This window comes from Haemaphysalis longicornis, unplaced genomic scaffold (assembly GCF_048455015.1).
Source record: "Haemaphysalis longicornis isolate Haplotype H1 unplaced genomic scaffold, Haemaphysalis longicornis Haplotype H1 scaffold_41, whole genome shotgun sequence".
NCBI classification, from domain to species: Eukaryota; Metazoa; Arthropoda; class Arachnida; order Ixodida; family Ixodidae; genus Haemaphysalis; species Haemaphysalis longicornis.
Window position 1 is genome coordinate 2,740,278 of NW_027526365.1, and position 16,416 is coordinate 2,756,693.

The 16,416-nt window shown below is 43.3% G+C and overlaps 1 protein-coding gene across 1 annotated transcript in view; it reads right to left on the reverse strand.

Annotated features, from left to right (window-relative positions):
• The window catches only part of LOC144137586 (NADPH oxidase 4-like), a 90,743-nt gene that overhangs the window by 31,228 nt on the left and 43,099 nt on the right, over positions 1-16,416 (reverse strand). Inside the window, exons 5-11 of the mRNA XM_077669508.1 lie at positions 16,288-16,385; positions 14,550-14,577; positions 13,692-13,764; positions 9,597-9,677; positions 8,775-8,928; positions 4,938-5,180; positions 244-306 (exon numbers count right to left, since the gene is read on the reverse strand). Of these exons, the coding sequence (XP_077525634.1) occupies positions 244-306; positions 4,938-5,180; positions 8,775-8,928; positions 9,597-9,677; positions 13,692-13,764; positions 14,550-14,577; positions 16,288-16,385 (740 nt within the window). The remainder of the gene's footprint in view (positions 1-243; positions 307-4,937; positions 5,181-8,774; positions 8,929-9,596; positions 9,678-13,691; positions 13,765-14,549; positions 14,578-16,287; positions 16,386-16,416) is intronic.

The window sequence follows — 16,416 nt, forward strand, 5'->3', positions numbered from 1 at the left end:
CCACCACCAACCACAGCAGTTTGTATGAGAGTACTACTATAATATTCAGTGTAGCGTGTACAACTCCCTGTCAGACACGACAATGTGAGGCCCTTTATCTCTGCCGAAGGCATCTACGGCGAGTTTAGAAAAAGTCGTTTTAATTTTAATATTCTGAAGATAAACGCCTTTTTAGAGTTCTTTTTATCAGTGAAGCATTGCTGTCCTGTATCGTCCGGGCACTGTGCAGAAAGATGTACTCACAGATGTCACCGTAAAAGGATGCCACTCCAAAATTGATATCTTCGGGCAGTTGAGGAGCACGTACTGGGAAGAAAAATTGTTCACAAAGAGTTAACGCGACTTTCGACATGACGTGTATTTGTATACCGATTGCATTCCAAAATGAAGACAAACAACCCCGTGACCCCTCTAGCTCCTATTGTAGCAAAATACTGAAAAAAGATTTCAAACGTTTGTATTCAGGGACTGGAGTTACAACCACTCCAGGGAAAATAAAGGCGCAAGACGGCAAGGTAAATCAGGTCACACACGTTTAAAACTGGCACTGGCGCCAAAATATAAACTCGAAAGATAGCATGAAGTTTGAAGTTTCAGGGTTATTTATATGAACCAAAACAAGATACACATATACAATGTACACAGGGACCCAATAATGTTGTCCAAGGGTCCCAACCCAATAATACTACACTTTTATAATAATTTGGTACTGGCAATCGCAGCAACAAAAAACAAAAATCACGCTATCACATGCAATTTTCAGACAAAAGATGTTGCTTGACACGTTTTTTAAACAATATAAAAGAAGAAATGTTCTGAATTTCGGCATTCAAACTATTCCAGCAAGTTGCTCCTGTGAATTATAGTGTTTTTTTTTTTCATAATTGGTGCAAATTTTAGGCAACAGAAGACATTGTGGGATGGTATCAGCGGTTCGATGAGAAGGTTGCAAGCAAACTGTGTTTATATTTAATTTGCGATGAAGAATTTGCAACATGAGTTGCGTTATGTTATACGTTACAAAATTATACACGTTAAGTACATCAAAAATTCAAACATATTCTCTATTTCGTTACTTGTACAACGTAAAACAACTCGACGTGCTCGTTTTGGAACCGCAGAATAGAACAGATGTGTTTTATATGTGCAGCCCCAGACTACGATAGAGTAATTTATGTGGCAGTGTACGAATGCATAGTATAAGAATGACAAGTGTGTCTGAAGTAAAGAAATGTCGACATCGCACAAGTACATGCAATCCATAAGACGCCTTTATGATTCAGTGAATTTGAAATGATTAACACCTAAAAACTTTGTGTTCTTAGTGTGGGCAATCAACGACGAATTATAAGTAAAGGGGGAGAGATCTTGCACGCATTTAGCCTCTGAGTGGAATACTATGTGAACTATCTTTTGAGGGTTGAGTTGAATGGCATTAGCTGAACTCCATGAATACAAGTTTTTGAGTTCTTCAGTGACTTTTGTTATTAAGGCTCTCTCATTACAGTCCGCAAATAAAAAAATTCGTATCATCCGCGTAAAGCAGCATGCTGGCGTGAACTAGCTGAAAAGGCAGGTCATTATTATACAATAAAAACAATATAAGTCCAAGGATGGATCCCTGAGGAATTCCAAGATTTATAGATTTATTTCTGATTGGAATTAGAAAAATCCATTGTCTTTATATTTCCGCACTGAATCTACAAAAGTCAAAAGAGCTGTGCTAGTCGAATAGCCTTTCTTAAATCCAAACTGAACATTTGTGAGGATGTTATACTTTTGAGGGTACCCATTTAAACGAATAACGATAAGTTTGTCCAAAACTTTACTTAAAAAATGAAGTATGGATATGGGCCGATAATTAGCCATTTTTCTTCTGCCGTTCGATTTAAATTTTTAAAGAACCTTAGCAATTTTCAGTCGGTGAGTGAATACGCCTGTGAGAAAAATATTGTTTAATATTTGAGGAAGGACAGATGATATATTATCTTTTGCAAGTTTAATTTCGTGTGCTTGGATGTAGTCTACCCCATTAGCAGTTGTGCGTAATCCTGATATCACTGAAGAGGCTTCAAATTCACCTGTAGGGTAAAGATAAAATGGGTAAGCTGAACGCGGAATATAGCTTGCGTCGTACTTTTCGATTCTAGGACTTTCCAATGAAGAAACATGTACTGAAGGCATCAAAAATGTCTTCGGGAGAATTGTCTTAGGGAGAAAGTGACGGCTACAATAGCACGCCCTGACAACCAGATGTTACGTCGCGCCAGCGTTGGCACAAATAAAATTGCGTTGTTAAAGTGGCGGAAGTCTAACTTGTCAATACTTGACATAGAAACGCGGGCACGCTCAAATTATGCCAAAACACGCCACGTAAAAACGCGGTGCCGAACACCCCGCGGCGGAAACTGCGAAATGGGTGTATAAGGGATATCAGCTTTCTTCATAACGCAGGACATTTGACCACAGTTTACTCGGCTAGCGAGAAAGGACGGTAAAGAACAAAGGAGCCAGATGACACAGCCGGTGTAGGTTTCGTTTATAAACAGGCAGAGAAGGCTCAAACTACCTGGATTACACCCACGTGAACAGTGAAGCCTATATTTGGGAAGGTCTTGTATGGACTAGAGTTTTTTTCTAGCACAAAAACATGCGGCTGTTGATTCGTCCCGTCCACGGAGCAAGAGCATATACTGGGTGTGAGTGCGACCACGGGCGACGCAGCGAAGCACGTCTCCGTGACGTCGGCTTAGGGATTCTCGCATTTGTCGTCTGCTCCACACGGGCTCGCTCTCGCTGAAGTTTCTTTGCGCTCGGTTAACTTTTGACGCTTGTCCGCACGATATTTTGCTTGTGCGTAACTTTGTATAATAAAGGACTTCAAATCGCGCGCACTAGCTCAGGCCCGGGCGTGAATTAGTTTTTGATGCTGCTTCGGAAGAAACACTGCCGGCGTTGCCCTATTCCTTGCGAAGCCTGTCCTCTGCAGAGTGTGAAGAGTCGGAGCTATGCTTCAACTCCTATATCCAGCAATCCAGCAAGCGAGTACATCAATCCTTTAACACTGCAATCATGTCATAACTGTGTGGGCTTAGGGTCAGTACGTTATGATGACGATGGTTACGATAGAAATTGGGGGCACAAAGCCGCCTTCGACTACTTTGGACAACGTTGTCTGCGCCGTTTCGCAGTGGCGTAGCATAAACGTTTTCATTGCATTTGCATCTGAATAAACAACGCAAGCTGCGGATATGCATGCAACTTCTTTCACGCCGCCATAACGAAGGCCAATTTGTGAAGAATGTACTCTGTAAGAATGTGAATGTAAGCCTTGCGAGGCTCCCAAACACCTCCCAAATGTAATGTTGCGAGCCTCCCAAACACCCCAAAACTTCCTAATAGGACGTTTAGGACAGTGAAGAAAAATTAATTCATTGGGCACAGAAAAAAAAAAACTTGATCTGATGCAAGTCAACAACAACGAAAGAAATACAAGACAGCCGTTTTATTTCCCGCTGTGCGATGAGCGTGTAAGGGCCCGCTTCTTGGTGCGTAGCATTAGACTGTTGAATCTTCATCAGAGCATCTGAAAATACTTCAGGGAAGCCTACGCATTTGAATACTTATCGAGGAGCTCTGAGCACTAAACCTCACAAGCTAGAAAGGACGCGTTACACACTATCATCTGACCTATCGATGCTCTGAAGTTGTTCTCTCTCTCCTCGTGTGTTACAAACTTGTGCGGGATAGTTTGAACTTATTCAGAGGTGTCAGATGCTCGCTAAATAACTTAATTACCAGAAATACGCCTTTAAATGCACTAAAGCATCAAAGCGGGCAATTTTTATTACAGGCACTGTTGCCGCTCACAAGCGGAGCGTAGGAGACGACAGCGGCGCGAGACTAAGCCGACGGCGAGCCAGGGGGCGCCACTCTTATATCTCATCGCCAATAGGAGGTGAAACGGCCCATTGAAGCAGACGCGGGTGAGCGACCAGATAATGTGACAATAAACACCTATGCGGACTACAAAGCTTCGTAATTGCGACGGCGTACGAGAGGGTAGCTGCCACAATTGCATCCGAGGATGCGCAGAGAAATTTCGATCGCGGCAACCGCGCAGTTTCTCATCCCGTGACAGATGCCGCTAACTTAACCTAGGGCAAGCGCTTGTGACGTCATGCGCCCGGGCTAGGGAGCGCTGTTTCCCTCGTGTCTTGTTCTTGCTCCGTGGACCCGCAGAAACCCTTGTATTGACAGCAGACGTGAATTAGACAATATTGTTATGTGACGGCAGCAAAGATGCCATGAAACGTGGTTGGGGAATAAGCAGTACATTTACATGATGAGACGAACTATTCACAAGCTGCCATCACTGAGCTCGTGCCGGCAGCGTGCCAGCCACACCCTCGTCGTCCTAGGTGCCGGGCCGTGGCTCCACGCGGCATTGCCCATGTAAGCCTCATTACTATACATACAACTTGACCGTGAACTACGTATTTATAAGAAGGAGAGAAAACTCAGCCTAATGTAAGGGGCCTCTTAGTGGCTAACTCTCACAAAAATGTTTAAAAGTAGTTCGGATAAAACAACGGCCACTGCCATTTTTATTAATCACACTCCGTCAATACACGGCCATGCATTTACAGCCAGAAGGAAAGTTTGTAGCGTTTACAACTTCCCGTTGAACTATCTAATTACGAGAAGAAATCAAAATGGGTGTTATAATTAAGCCCTCTTGGCGCGCTGATACAGAGTATTTACGCTTGCTCTGGAGAGTCCGTTAACTCACGCTATTTGTGGAAGCCGAGACATATTCCGCTTTGTTGTAAAAATAGATATTTTGCTTTTGTTCCCCGCGTATCGGTGTTAATAACACGGAATGTACCAGGGGTGCACCGAAGGCACCACCAAACTAATCAGAAATGGCAACGAACCTGGCCAGGCCTGGCGAGCATGCCGTCTTTGCCGAGCCGCAATTCGATGACAGAGTCACAGTAAATGTCACCACGGCCATCCTGTACGGGAGTGTTCTTCGGCGTTGACGTGTCATAGCTGCGAGGATGCGGATACCAGTGCAGCTGAACTGCCTCGAGGCGGGCCGCCTCCCTGCGTCGGCAGAGCCGGCAACAGGCGTCCAGTCCGAAGAGCGCCAGGGCTGCCACGATCCACTTCCACGTCTACTGTAGCAGGCCGCCACGCCAAGCCGCCAGAAGATCGCCACATGCACAGCCAGGGTTGCCGAGTGGGAAAAAGACACCCCGCCCAAACTACGGTTCACATGCCTTTTCAGAAACCTCACGTTTGACAAAATCTCGTCTGGTCGGGTGGAAGATTCATAGTTAAAGTGGCGGATCGCCTACCAAATGTTCATTAAAAAATTGGCCTCGCATTTCCTCACTGCGCTGCGTACGATAATCTGCCTCTGCCCCTGTCACGTAAATGCCTCTCGTATCTTTCCCGCTCACGTCTCTCACTCTTCCCTTCCTTTTCGCAACTCCTACATGAAATACAGTAGAGTTTTTCTAAATTTAATTCAATTTTGCCACGTTCCACTGCTGACGCCATCTACTAGACTTTTTTGTTACGGTTTAACTTGGAACACTACCACAAGGAGGCACCGCGAGCACTTTTTATATTTTGAACTCAAAACATTTTTTTCAGTGCAGATTTTTATTTGCTATCAGAAAAATCAAGCAGTCTGGTATTTTTAATAAAAAGAACAATTAAAATTTTATTTATGTTTTGATGTCTGGCCTCAAATATGCCTGTCTTCTCTTTGCTCAGTCATGCTGACTAGTACGAACATTCTACCAGATTTATTAAGATGTTATCCCATTTTAATGTCTCGTTCCAGGATTTATTTAATCTTTTGCCGGCGGCTGAATCGAAATACAGACAGAGAGACAGACACACATACAGACCAAAATTTTCCGGTTTAATTAGCCCAAGAAAGGCAATCGTCTTTAAAAAGATGTTTCGGCTTCCTAACGGAAGCCTTGTTTACCAAGCTCAGTAGGTCTGTTTAATATTAAATGGTTAGCTACCAACCACCGTTTTGACTATGATATTCTCTTTCCTCCGTTCAAACTGATTTGTAAAATTGCCACATTTCACCACCACAATACACCATAACCTCTACTGAGCACTTGGCATTGCGTGACTCTACGACACCTTATGACGAGCGAAGCTTTTAGAGTGCAATGGATCCTAAGTACACTTTCAATGGACGATCTTTTCTCTAAAACTTTTCTGGAGGCAGATGCAGCAGATATTCCGGCGACTGGTTAGTACAATGTCAATGTTTGCGTTTTACGATGAGCACAGATAAACACCAAAGGCGCAGAGAGCCTTACTTCATGAACATTTCTTGAGGTTCCATGCGCTATCACTTCACCGAGTATAATGGTAATTCTCATATTTCATGGAAAGGGCCCTCTACACGCGTATATACAGCACTTGTAGTAAATACCATACCCATCATATGATCATTTTATTCAACACGAAACCCCAAAAGACCACCTAACCGTGTCTTGGCGCTGTTTGGCCAGAGATGTTTGGCGCCATAAACACCAACATTGTACTACTGCCATTACTACTACTACGTCCACGGCTGCTACTAGTACATACGGCGGAAGAGTACCGGCATCTACAGTTGAATAAACCGAATAATTTGTTTTTCTGTGGCCATATCTTTAAACTATTATTCGCAGTTGCTGATCATCGCGACAAGAAGAAATAATGTAGGCATCGATCTGGGGTGAAAGGCAAGGCAATAGCCTGGTTGTTTCTAGTAAACCTGAAGCCACAACTTGGTTGTACATACCGTGTTGCATCGCCTGCTCTGAGGGAAAATTCCTGCAGCACATAAACTGCATTGCTGGTCGTTCGTCGAGCATTAACGTTCACACATAAGCCAAATAAATTTCCAACAGATGATCATATAAAGGGGCCAAGAGCGCAACCTTCACGATGCAGGAAAACTTAGCAGATAAAGCTTGGCGTAGCAGACTGAATTGCGCTGTAGCTTCCTAGCTACCAAATACATGCAAATAACAACGCAATTTGTAACGTCCATTTTTGCCAAGTCTGACTCTAAAATAATGAATGATTTTTTCCAGGACGCTACAAGTGACCTCAATAGCCCCTATGTTCTTTTACGCCATCAACTATCATTGCACATTAAAGCAATCTAAAAAACGAAAAGTATCTACCACATTTTTTCACAGTCTAAATATGGTTTCCAAATCACATATGTGCTGTTATAAAGGCTGATTCTGCTCTTTCTCACGGCGGAAAACGTACCAACATGTCATAATAAGACTTCAGCTCAAAAAAGAGATTTAGCTAGCGCTGTTTACATATTCACGACGACGCGATCAGTAAACAATAATAGACGGCGTCCTCCACATGTTGCCTCATTATTGCCTCCATCGTTAGACACCGGAAGACAATGATAAATCAGAATAACGATATACTTCTAACACCTCATTTTTACTAGTACTCATAAGTTATCATCGTTTCTCCATACAAATACTCCGCCATTGCAGTTTTTGCCACAAATGCTAACCAAAGGCGGAGGGCGAACTAAGCTTTGCCCATCCGTTAAAACAAGGCAATTCAGTCTTCTCGTTCTACTTGCTTGACAATTTGAGTTCAGCCGAAGAACTATTCTTTATTGGTGCGAAGAATACAGAAATAAAATTAATATTTCAGATATAAAACTCAGTCAGGAGCTGCTGCGTTAATACTCCCCTTCGCGGGAATTTGAAGTAAAGAGAGTGCATTTTATTAGCGGGGCCGTTGTAGCTGGCCGTGATGTGTGGTGCGTTTCGCGTTAAAAGTACCAAGAAAATACCAAGAAACTCCCGAGCGCGTGCCTCGCGGCGACTGCCGAGCGTCCCCGTCGTGCGGAGTGGCTTTATAAAAAAAATTGCAAAAACCCAGAGCAGCGCCTCGCATTGCCTAGCAACCAACAACGCCCAGCCGGCGGAACACCAGCCCTGCGGAATCTCGACGCGACTCCAGGAACGCCCCGCATGCGCCGTGGATGTACTCGCCGCTGCTGCGCACAATGTGTCGTAAAGGTCTACCGCGCATTTAACGCTTTGCACGAGAAACACGCCGATATCGATGCATACGGCGATGACTGCTACTGGCACAGTGCAAAGCGACCACGGAACATGTGTTCGATATTTCGGCGCAAATGATCCCCAGGTGGTCAAAATGAATCCAGAGCGCTCCACTACGGGGCGCCTCATCGCCTGCGTAGCCTCGTCGCGTTAAAGCCTGAAATCAATCAATCAACATGGAAATAGAAAATTTCAAAGTTGTACAAATTCAGTGCTCACGTAAAGAAGAAATCCTGCAGCTTAGCTGTGGTGCAAGCCTTGCGGGACTTAGTGCAAGCTTCGCCAGTTTTTATTTACATTGTTTTCTAATCAGATATTATTTGAAATACAAGTTACTGTGTACACTCAAATCAAGTGCTTACAAACAATAATGTCTTTAAAAATGAGCTCTTTGTAACACAAGCGGAGACAGAAAAATGTAGCTATAAGGCTCATGTCAGCCCACTTTCGAGGTTGTTTTATGCTGACTTGTCATTATACAAAACAAACTGAAACTTCGAGCAAATTTGCCAGGTCGTGTAAAAGACGCCCCCTCGGAAAGTCCGCGTGATTTCGGAAACATTAAGCCCGATGGAAGATAGAATTTTTTTTGCTTTTAGAAAACAAAAAAGGCCGCGATTCACTGAAGAAAGGGCAGCTTACATCACTTTTCTGTGACACAAACACTGGAGCCTCGAAGCAGACCGCCACGTCAGGCCGCGGTTCAGGGTAGGGAACGTCATCTTCCCTGCTGGCGTTAAGGAATTGGCACCCAGGAACGTGTTTCTCGGTGTTCACTTGAACCTTGAGTACTCCGCTGACGAATGGAAACAAAAGCAGACAGCATTATATAGCTTTAAAAAAACTGCTTTTCAGAACTTGCTAAATCCTGGCGCTATTTAAATTTTCTGATGCTAAGCTGTGATTAACAGGGAATGAAAGCGCAGGCTATCCAGTTTTAAAGGGAAGACAATATTACGGTTGCTTCACAACATAACACTTTTTGTACATGTTCATTCACACCTCCGAGCGTCAGTCCTCTTGCTCATCTGCAGGACACAGCTGAATTACTTTTGATACCAGGAAAGCTTCTTGTGCACGGTTCACTCAACTGCGACAATGCTAAAAATACTTAATTTTTACCTGGAATTAGTGGTTTTAAGCTACCCATGCAAAATATTAAAAATGAATGTAACTGTATTCCGTCTTAAGGCAACAGCCCTCGTTAGAAGGGTCAAGTTATAATATCTCTTCGATTAATTCTTACTTTTTCCTTCAGTATTTGTGTACTAAGATAAAAAAGGACAAAAACGGTGTTCAAATTCCGGCTAGGATTGCTATAAACCGCACAGAGCCAACACAGCTTGACAGGAATCCGCCCAGATTATTCAACACGCAGACGCGCTACAATTTGTAACTTGGGAGCAGATACAAAGTTGCTATGAACGGAAGCTTAGTTAACAAAGGGGATGCCAAGCCACCCACCTGAGGGGATGAAATATGGCCAGCACAAGAAACAGCAGCAGAAGATGATGAGAGTACCAGAATAGATCATAGCACGATCTCCTGCGCCGAAAAAAAGCAAACAAAAATAGGTACCATAATTATTGCTTCCCTTCACTTGCGACTTCTACAGGTGCCATCCGTAGATGTTTAATGGGATTACCCAGTGGACTAACTGAACAAAAACGGACCAGGAATTGTATGTTCTTGATGCTTTTTAATCTTGCTAAACAGTCGATCATGCATAATATGGCCTACTATGTTCGCAAATTAGATAGATGTAGAGGTAATAAGCCGGTGACTTTAGTTTTGTTAGATGATTGCACGTGTGTAAGTTTTCGTTTTGAGCAGCAACGATGAATTTTATTTCTAGCTATACCCTACATATAAGGAAAATTACCCGTCGTGGTGACTCAGTGGCTAAGGCGGCGTGCTGCTGAGCCCAAGGACGCGAGTTTGATTCCTGGCCGCGGCGGCCGCTTTTTTAATCGAGGCAAAAAGCGAAAACGCCTTGGCGTTCGACTTAGTGGCTGATGTTAAGATCCCCAGGGGTCAAAATTAATCTGGAGCCCTCCACCACGGCGCGCCTCATCGCCTGTGTAACGTCGGCGCGTTAATCATCACAAGCAATCAATCAATCAAATCAAACCAATCAGTTATACTGCCACAGAATCATGCGGCAGCTTTGTATAAATAAACAGATGGTGATGCTTTATTCACCTCTTGATTTCACGTTTAAGGCCAACCACGCCTATTTTATTTCAAGGCTACGCACGCACTCCGAGAATCCGTCCAACGCGACTGTATTTATACAATTTCACAGATTCTAACACTTAGGTAAGCACAGTGCAGAGCTTTATTTGCTGGACGGGGTTCCCTAGATTTTGTCTCCCTTTGCTTAAACTTGATCTCAGTGGCATGGTTAACGTGATAGCATCCTTTCAAATAGTTTAATACCTAGACGACATATTGTGTCTTGCAAGCGCAGTTACTATATACCGTTTTCAGACCTTTAACAGCTTTTATTCGGCTGAGTGATTGGTTCGAAGCAAATTTATTGAAGTTAACATACACAAGTAGCCGACATATTTTCGCAACCTCACAGGTAGTAAACAATGATCCTGTTTTTCTGCAGATGTTCAAATGTACAACTTGCACTTGGCCCCATGTTACAAGGGTTCTTGGGTAAAATATATCAGTGTGGTCATTGACAGGGGTTTTTCCTAGAATACACACATCTTACACACACATATGTGCGTAAGAAGCTCCGGAACGACCTGGGTTTACTCTAATTTTGAGAACTTTCTGACTTTCTAAGTTATGAGGCCATTTCCCGAAGCGTTAGGTTGCAGGATCCTCCGTTACGGCATGTACTGTTTTTTTTTTTTCAATTGTGACTCATTTCAAAAAGACAAAGCAAGCCGAATTCTGAAAAAAAATCTAAAAATATCCTTGATGTTACTCGAAGTTACTAAATTAATATAAATAAATAAGCAGGTCACTTAGTTCTGACAAAGTAACTAATGTGTCATTTTGAAAAATTCTTTGAACGTGGTGTCAAGCTTTGTAACGCAAAGCATTTGATTTTACGGTATATATGTAAAATCAAGAGTTCACGCAGGCATTTTGAAATACTGCAGAAGATGTGGTAATAGCTTTGTAATGCACAGTATTTGCTCCTACGACATACATCTGGCTATGCGATGCCAAGAGTTCCCGCACACTACGAGAGAACCTTACGATTTTGTATATTGGGGAAATGTTAACGTACTTCGCGAGGTAAGCTGAAAGCGGCCACACTTTCCTTTCAGCACGGCTGAGGTGAAGTACTGAGAAATGTTTGTTTTGTTTACATTTTCCTCTTTCCGTCTTTATTTATTCTGTATATTGTCACGAAGCCAAAGACGATGCAGTTGTCTTCAAAGAAAACAAGTTTATTGGAGCGAACTTGCGCTCCCGTGACAACTCAAAGAATACATAGGCGGCAAAACAGCAGTCAAGAAAGTGACGTGCGTAGGCAAGCGCCGAGAGTCGAATGCCGCGGCGTCTGCTCCGCAGGCTTTTATCTTTCGGCGCGAGTGTTTTTGGAACCGTCGATTTACATCCAGAACATTGTAGATCAAAGAAGCTTATTCTGGGCTAGTGACGTTAGGGCGAAACAGTCTGCTTAACTGAATCAGATAGCCCGTGCGGCATGAAAATAAAGACTGGATGACGGGCTTCGCTTGGGACACAGATAACAGAGCCGAGCGTGGCCCGGCAGTAACCAAACAGTGAATGAACAAACCCATACATGGTTCGCGGCATTATTATATCTGTATTTGCCTAAATTTTCCTCGTAAGGTTTGTTTTGTATTTGGGGTAATGTTATATAACTGTGTGCAAAGTGCATACACCTGTCTGTGAAGCTATCAGACAAGCCTACCGAAAGTTTTGGCTTGCCCTCGGCTAAATGTTTGTACATCTATGAATCAAATAAACCCCATTTTTCCCGGTGTCTAACACTTCGAGACTTTTCTCCGAAAGACGTCTTTTATCTCTTAAACGAACCGACTATTATGGGGGCGTTCCCTGGACATCTACTGCATGATCTCCGCTTATTAGAATTTGTTTCTTTCTGATAAAAATGAGCGCCATCATAAATTACCTTTTTAGTCAAGTGCACGACGTGAGGGAGCTTCTGGGATTAAAAAACCAAACTTTCGCTACATCTCTTACACACCAGATAAACTCATCTGGTCGTTCTCTCGGTCCCGCCATCCGAAGGTCAGGTCACATTTGAATCGACTCTAAGTGCTCATCAGAGTCCGCACTGTAGAACCCACAAAATGATCAAGGTTCTCGGAGCTGCTGCGTGACTAAGCGCCATTTCATTCAATTTTTCTTTGGCAGAAGTTCTAACGCGAGCTCAAGGTCTTGCTGCCGGCGGCTGATTCACTGCGGGTTTAATAAGTGCCTTCTTGAGAGCGTAGTGTGCACTGCTGGCACTCCTGCACATTTCCCATGCGTTACGAACACGATAAAGACGCCAATATTTCAGTAAAATACAACGTTAGCAAGTGCATCTGTGTCCCAGAAGAGCTTTTAGAAGCGGCGAAGAGTAACGTGCACCGTTGCGGGCGAGGATCTTGAATCAAATGCTGTGTCATTTGGTCGGGATGTTCCAGCGAAATCCTTATGGCTTGCCAAAAAAAAAGACAATGCCCTTTAAAGCATTTTATGTAGCACTTATAGCATTCTTCTAGGGCGAAACCGCTATGAATTCAAAGGGCGATGCTTATCAAAAGCTTCTGAAACATCGTTTGCGTATCTGGTTGCGTTTTTGTTTTTGTTCGTCTTTTGAAGCGAAATACTTCAACAGGCACACTGGCGACACTTCATGCCACCGTTCCCGAAAAGCAGAGTTCTTTGTCGCTGGCGTACGCCTGTTCCATTCACGTGACGCGCTGTTCGCCTGTAACACGACATGACGCCACGCGAAATAAGCTATTACGTGCTTCCACTGGTACCGGTGTGAAAACGTACTCAGATTCTGCTCTGGAGGCAGGAGTTTGATTCTCATGCAAACTGAAAAGTACCGATTTTTTTTGTAATTATTTGACTTACATTGCAGAAATTACTTTGTAGAAATGATTCCACATGGCAAATTTGGCATCAATGTCGTCATTTTTGTAAGCATTTTTTAGTCTCACGACATCAGCCATTTTTCGCTCCGGATAACCCCTCTTTTTTTAAAAGTTGGGTAACTTTATTCTCTCGCCTTAAAACACCCTCCACGCCTCTGCCACAGACGCGGTTCCAAAAAGCAGTTCCAAAAGCACGCGGCTCCAACGCATGCTCCAAAAAGCAGTGTGCAACCCTGCTTGCAAAATAGAACAAAAATAATTAAAAACTAATAAAACAAGCACAAACTTTATCCTGCAACATTATCAGTGCGTTATTCGAACTAACATCCCGCAAAAGTACTAGCTTTCTTCAAGAAATTTCTGTCGTCATTGTTTACCAAGGTCACACTTTTCTGTCCAACACAGGTCTACAATAAAAACATTCCATTGCACTGCAATCACAAGAATTTACCTGATGCACTTCAGTGAGGCAACGGACAGGAACAAGAGAAGGCAAACCATTGCCAAACCAGTCCAACCTGGAACTAGAAAAAGTTCCTTTGTGAGCCAAGCAGGCTAGTGCGTCAATAGACTTCTAACGCCAGCAGCGGCAGGTTATCACCCTAAATAGTTTGTAAATTCCGACACATGTCATAACAAAAAAAAATTAGGAATAAGGAAATTAGGAATTAAAAATTAGGAGCGCTGTCCGATCACACGTCGCATGCCGCACCGCCTCGACTATATACAGTCCCCCAGATAGCCGAATCGGTAAGGCATACCCCATTTAAAGCAAGGGATGTGTCGGTCCCCACTCTCGACACGTGTTTTTGTCCGGTTTATTTTCGGACATACAATAGAGAAACGTTAACTTCACTAATGATCTTGCAAAGTAAATTCGACTTCTTGCACGTGTTAAGCGTGATTGCTCATTTTGCAATGTGCCAGGCCTTTTGTTCCTTCTCGTGTATGCTTGCACAAATTTTTAAGGGTCGAAGAAACACTATTCGTCGCCTTTGGTTGGGCACAAGAGCACATAACCGAAACGTTCTTGAAGTAAATCCAACAGGTGTTCCCAGAGACCTTATTTTAGCCTTTGAAAACAACAAACACGGGAAATTCCAAACCAGTGAATTGCTCTGCTGTAACAGCTATCTCAAATATAATTACGTGCTTTTATTTTTCAGCACGTTCAGCAGCCATCATAATAATAATGCTTAATGCGTGCTCCTATAGATATATATGAAGATGCGAAGTATCAGTTCAAATCTTTACTGCATATTTGGGTTCGGCTATTTTTTCCCCAAGTGTAGTGAAAATGAATATTTACCTGTTCTGAGTATCATTAGAAGTGGATCCTGTGAAGAGACAAAATAGTAAGAAAACACAAAAAAGTAGTTTTCACTTTGCTTACAACCCTACAATATAGTCCCTTCTAGTATTCTGTGATATAACGAATATTTTGCAAATATCCCTATTCGTGCTATAGACGCCACGAAATATGCCAAATGTATTTATTTACCCAGGCAGGACCAGACCCCGAGTGACGGTAATCTAGAAAATATTGCGTCGGAGTTCGGTACTTCCTGGCGGAACATCAATTTTTGCGTTTTACACACACGTAGAGGTGTTTTTCATTGGAAGACCCTACTATTTTATTCAAATTTCCCCGATGCAGAAATAGCTGGAAGAAGACAAACACGTGTGCGTCTACTGTGCGAGATTTGTCAAGGACCATGTGGCCTTTAATTCCTGTGCGAACCCTTGCATTTCAGATTTACCCTCGTAAATCAGACTGTGTGATATGATTTGAACGCAGCTGCGCGATGCTGTTTCCGCCCCGCGGTGTATGATAGGCCCCGATGTTTACGTATTGGCTCCATGGGTTCTTTAAAACACCGACGGTGTAGGCTGATGTGGAAAGTCATATCGATGCGGTTTCATAGATACGGTGAATTCTAAACATCTGTGTTATTCTTGGGGCCACAAAATGCATTAGGCGTATCCTACAGCGAATCTTTACATGGCTAAAAGAAAAGAGAATCCGCCGGTCCTGAGTACGCTGAAAAATCCTCCCCCGCAACCGCATGCGCATGCGCGAAAATAGCAGGCTGTAGAGGGGCCAGAAGGAGAGAGATATTGGCTGGGTCTATATACATAGCTATACTGTCGCATCTACCGACACAGATAAGTGGGGAACGGGGCATCCGAAGGAAAGAAACAGAAGGTCTCTCACAGCAGAGTGCGCACCCACCGAGTTTCTGCTTGAGGGTGGTGCGGGTGAAGCCGCGTCAACGTGGCAACGGCAAACACCAGCCCCACTTTACTTCGAAACGGGTAGGCCACGCGTCATACCTACAACACCGGCCGCACGTTACCTCTTCGCTGGTTCACCATATATACGGAGGCCATGGGCGCATTTTTTGCTTATTTATTCATTACAACATACTGCAGCCCAGAGCCCAAAACACGCTGTCCCATAGTGGGTACGGCAGCGAACTACAGAAGAAAACAGAATATCTGAGCCACACAAATGAAAATAAAAAGCATCATTGCAACAGTGTTTTACAAAGTCATGCAGCAATAATCCGTAATTATTGCCGGAATTCTGAAACTCGCTGTTCACCGGAACAAACCCTATTTAAATGTACAAGTATGCTCGACGTGGGGGACGAGTTTAGTGGGTTTAGTTTCTCCTTACGGTGCTTTGTCTGGCCACCTCAACGATGCTTTCAGCGGAAAGGCCGCAAAAAGAAACGAGTGAAAATAGTTTAATTAATTCATGTATTTGTGATGTGTTGGAAAACGTCACTTTAAAAATAGAATGCCAAAGGCGCATGGCGAAAAAATGGCTAGCACCATAAAATAAAACAAATAAATAAAATGACAAGAAAGGCGAAAGACGGACGAGGAAGTACACGTTCATCCAGTCGTCTTTCTTGTCTTCGTTTATTGTCGTGGTGTACCTATTTTCAATAAGGCTGCCTACGTTACTGATTTAAATAAGGAAGCTCTCTTCAACGTGTCAATCCATGCAGCGTGAGAGTAGCTATGCACTGATCTCTTACCTCACCGGGATACCTAGCCATGTTGATGTCCACGTAGTCGTGCGAGTAGTAGGAAGAAAAGTTGCAAGCATTAACTAGGTGCGCTAAGGAATGGATAACTGCAACAAAAAAAGGATGGCATGGGTAAAA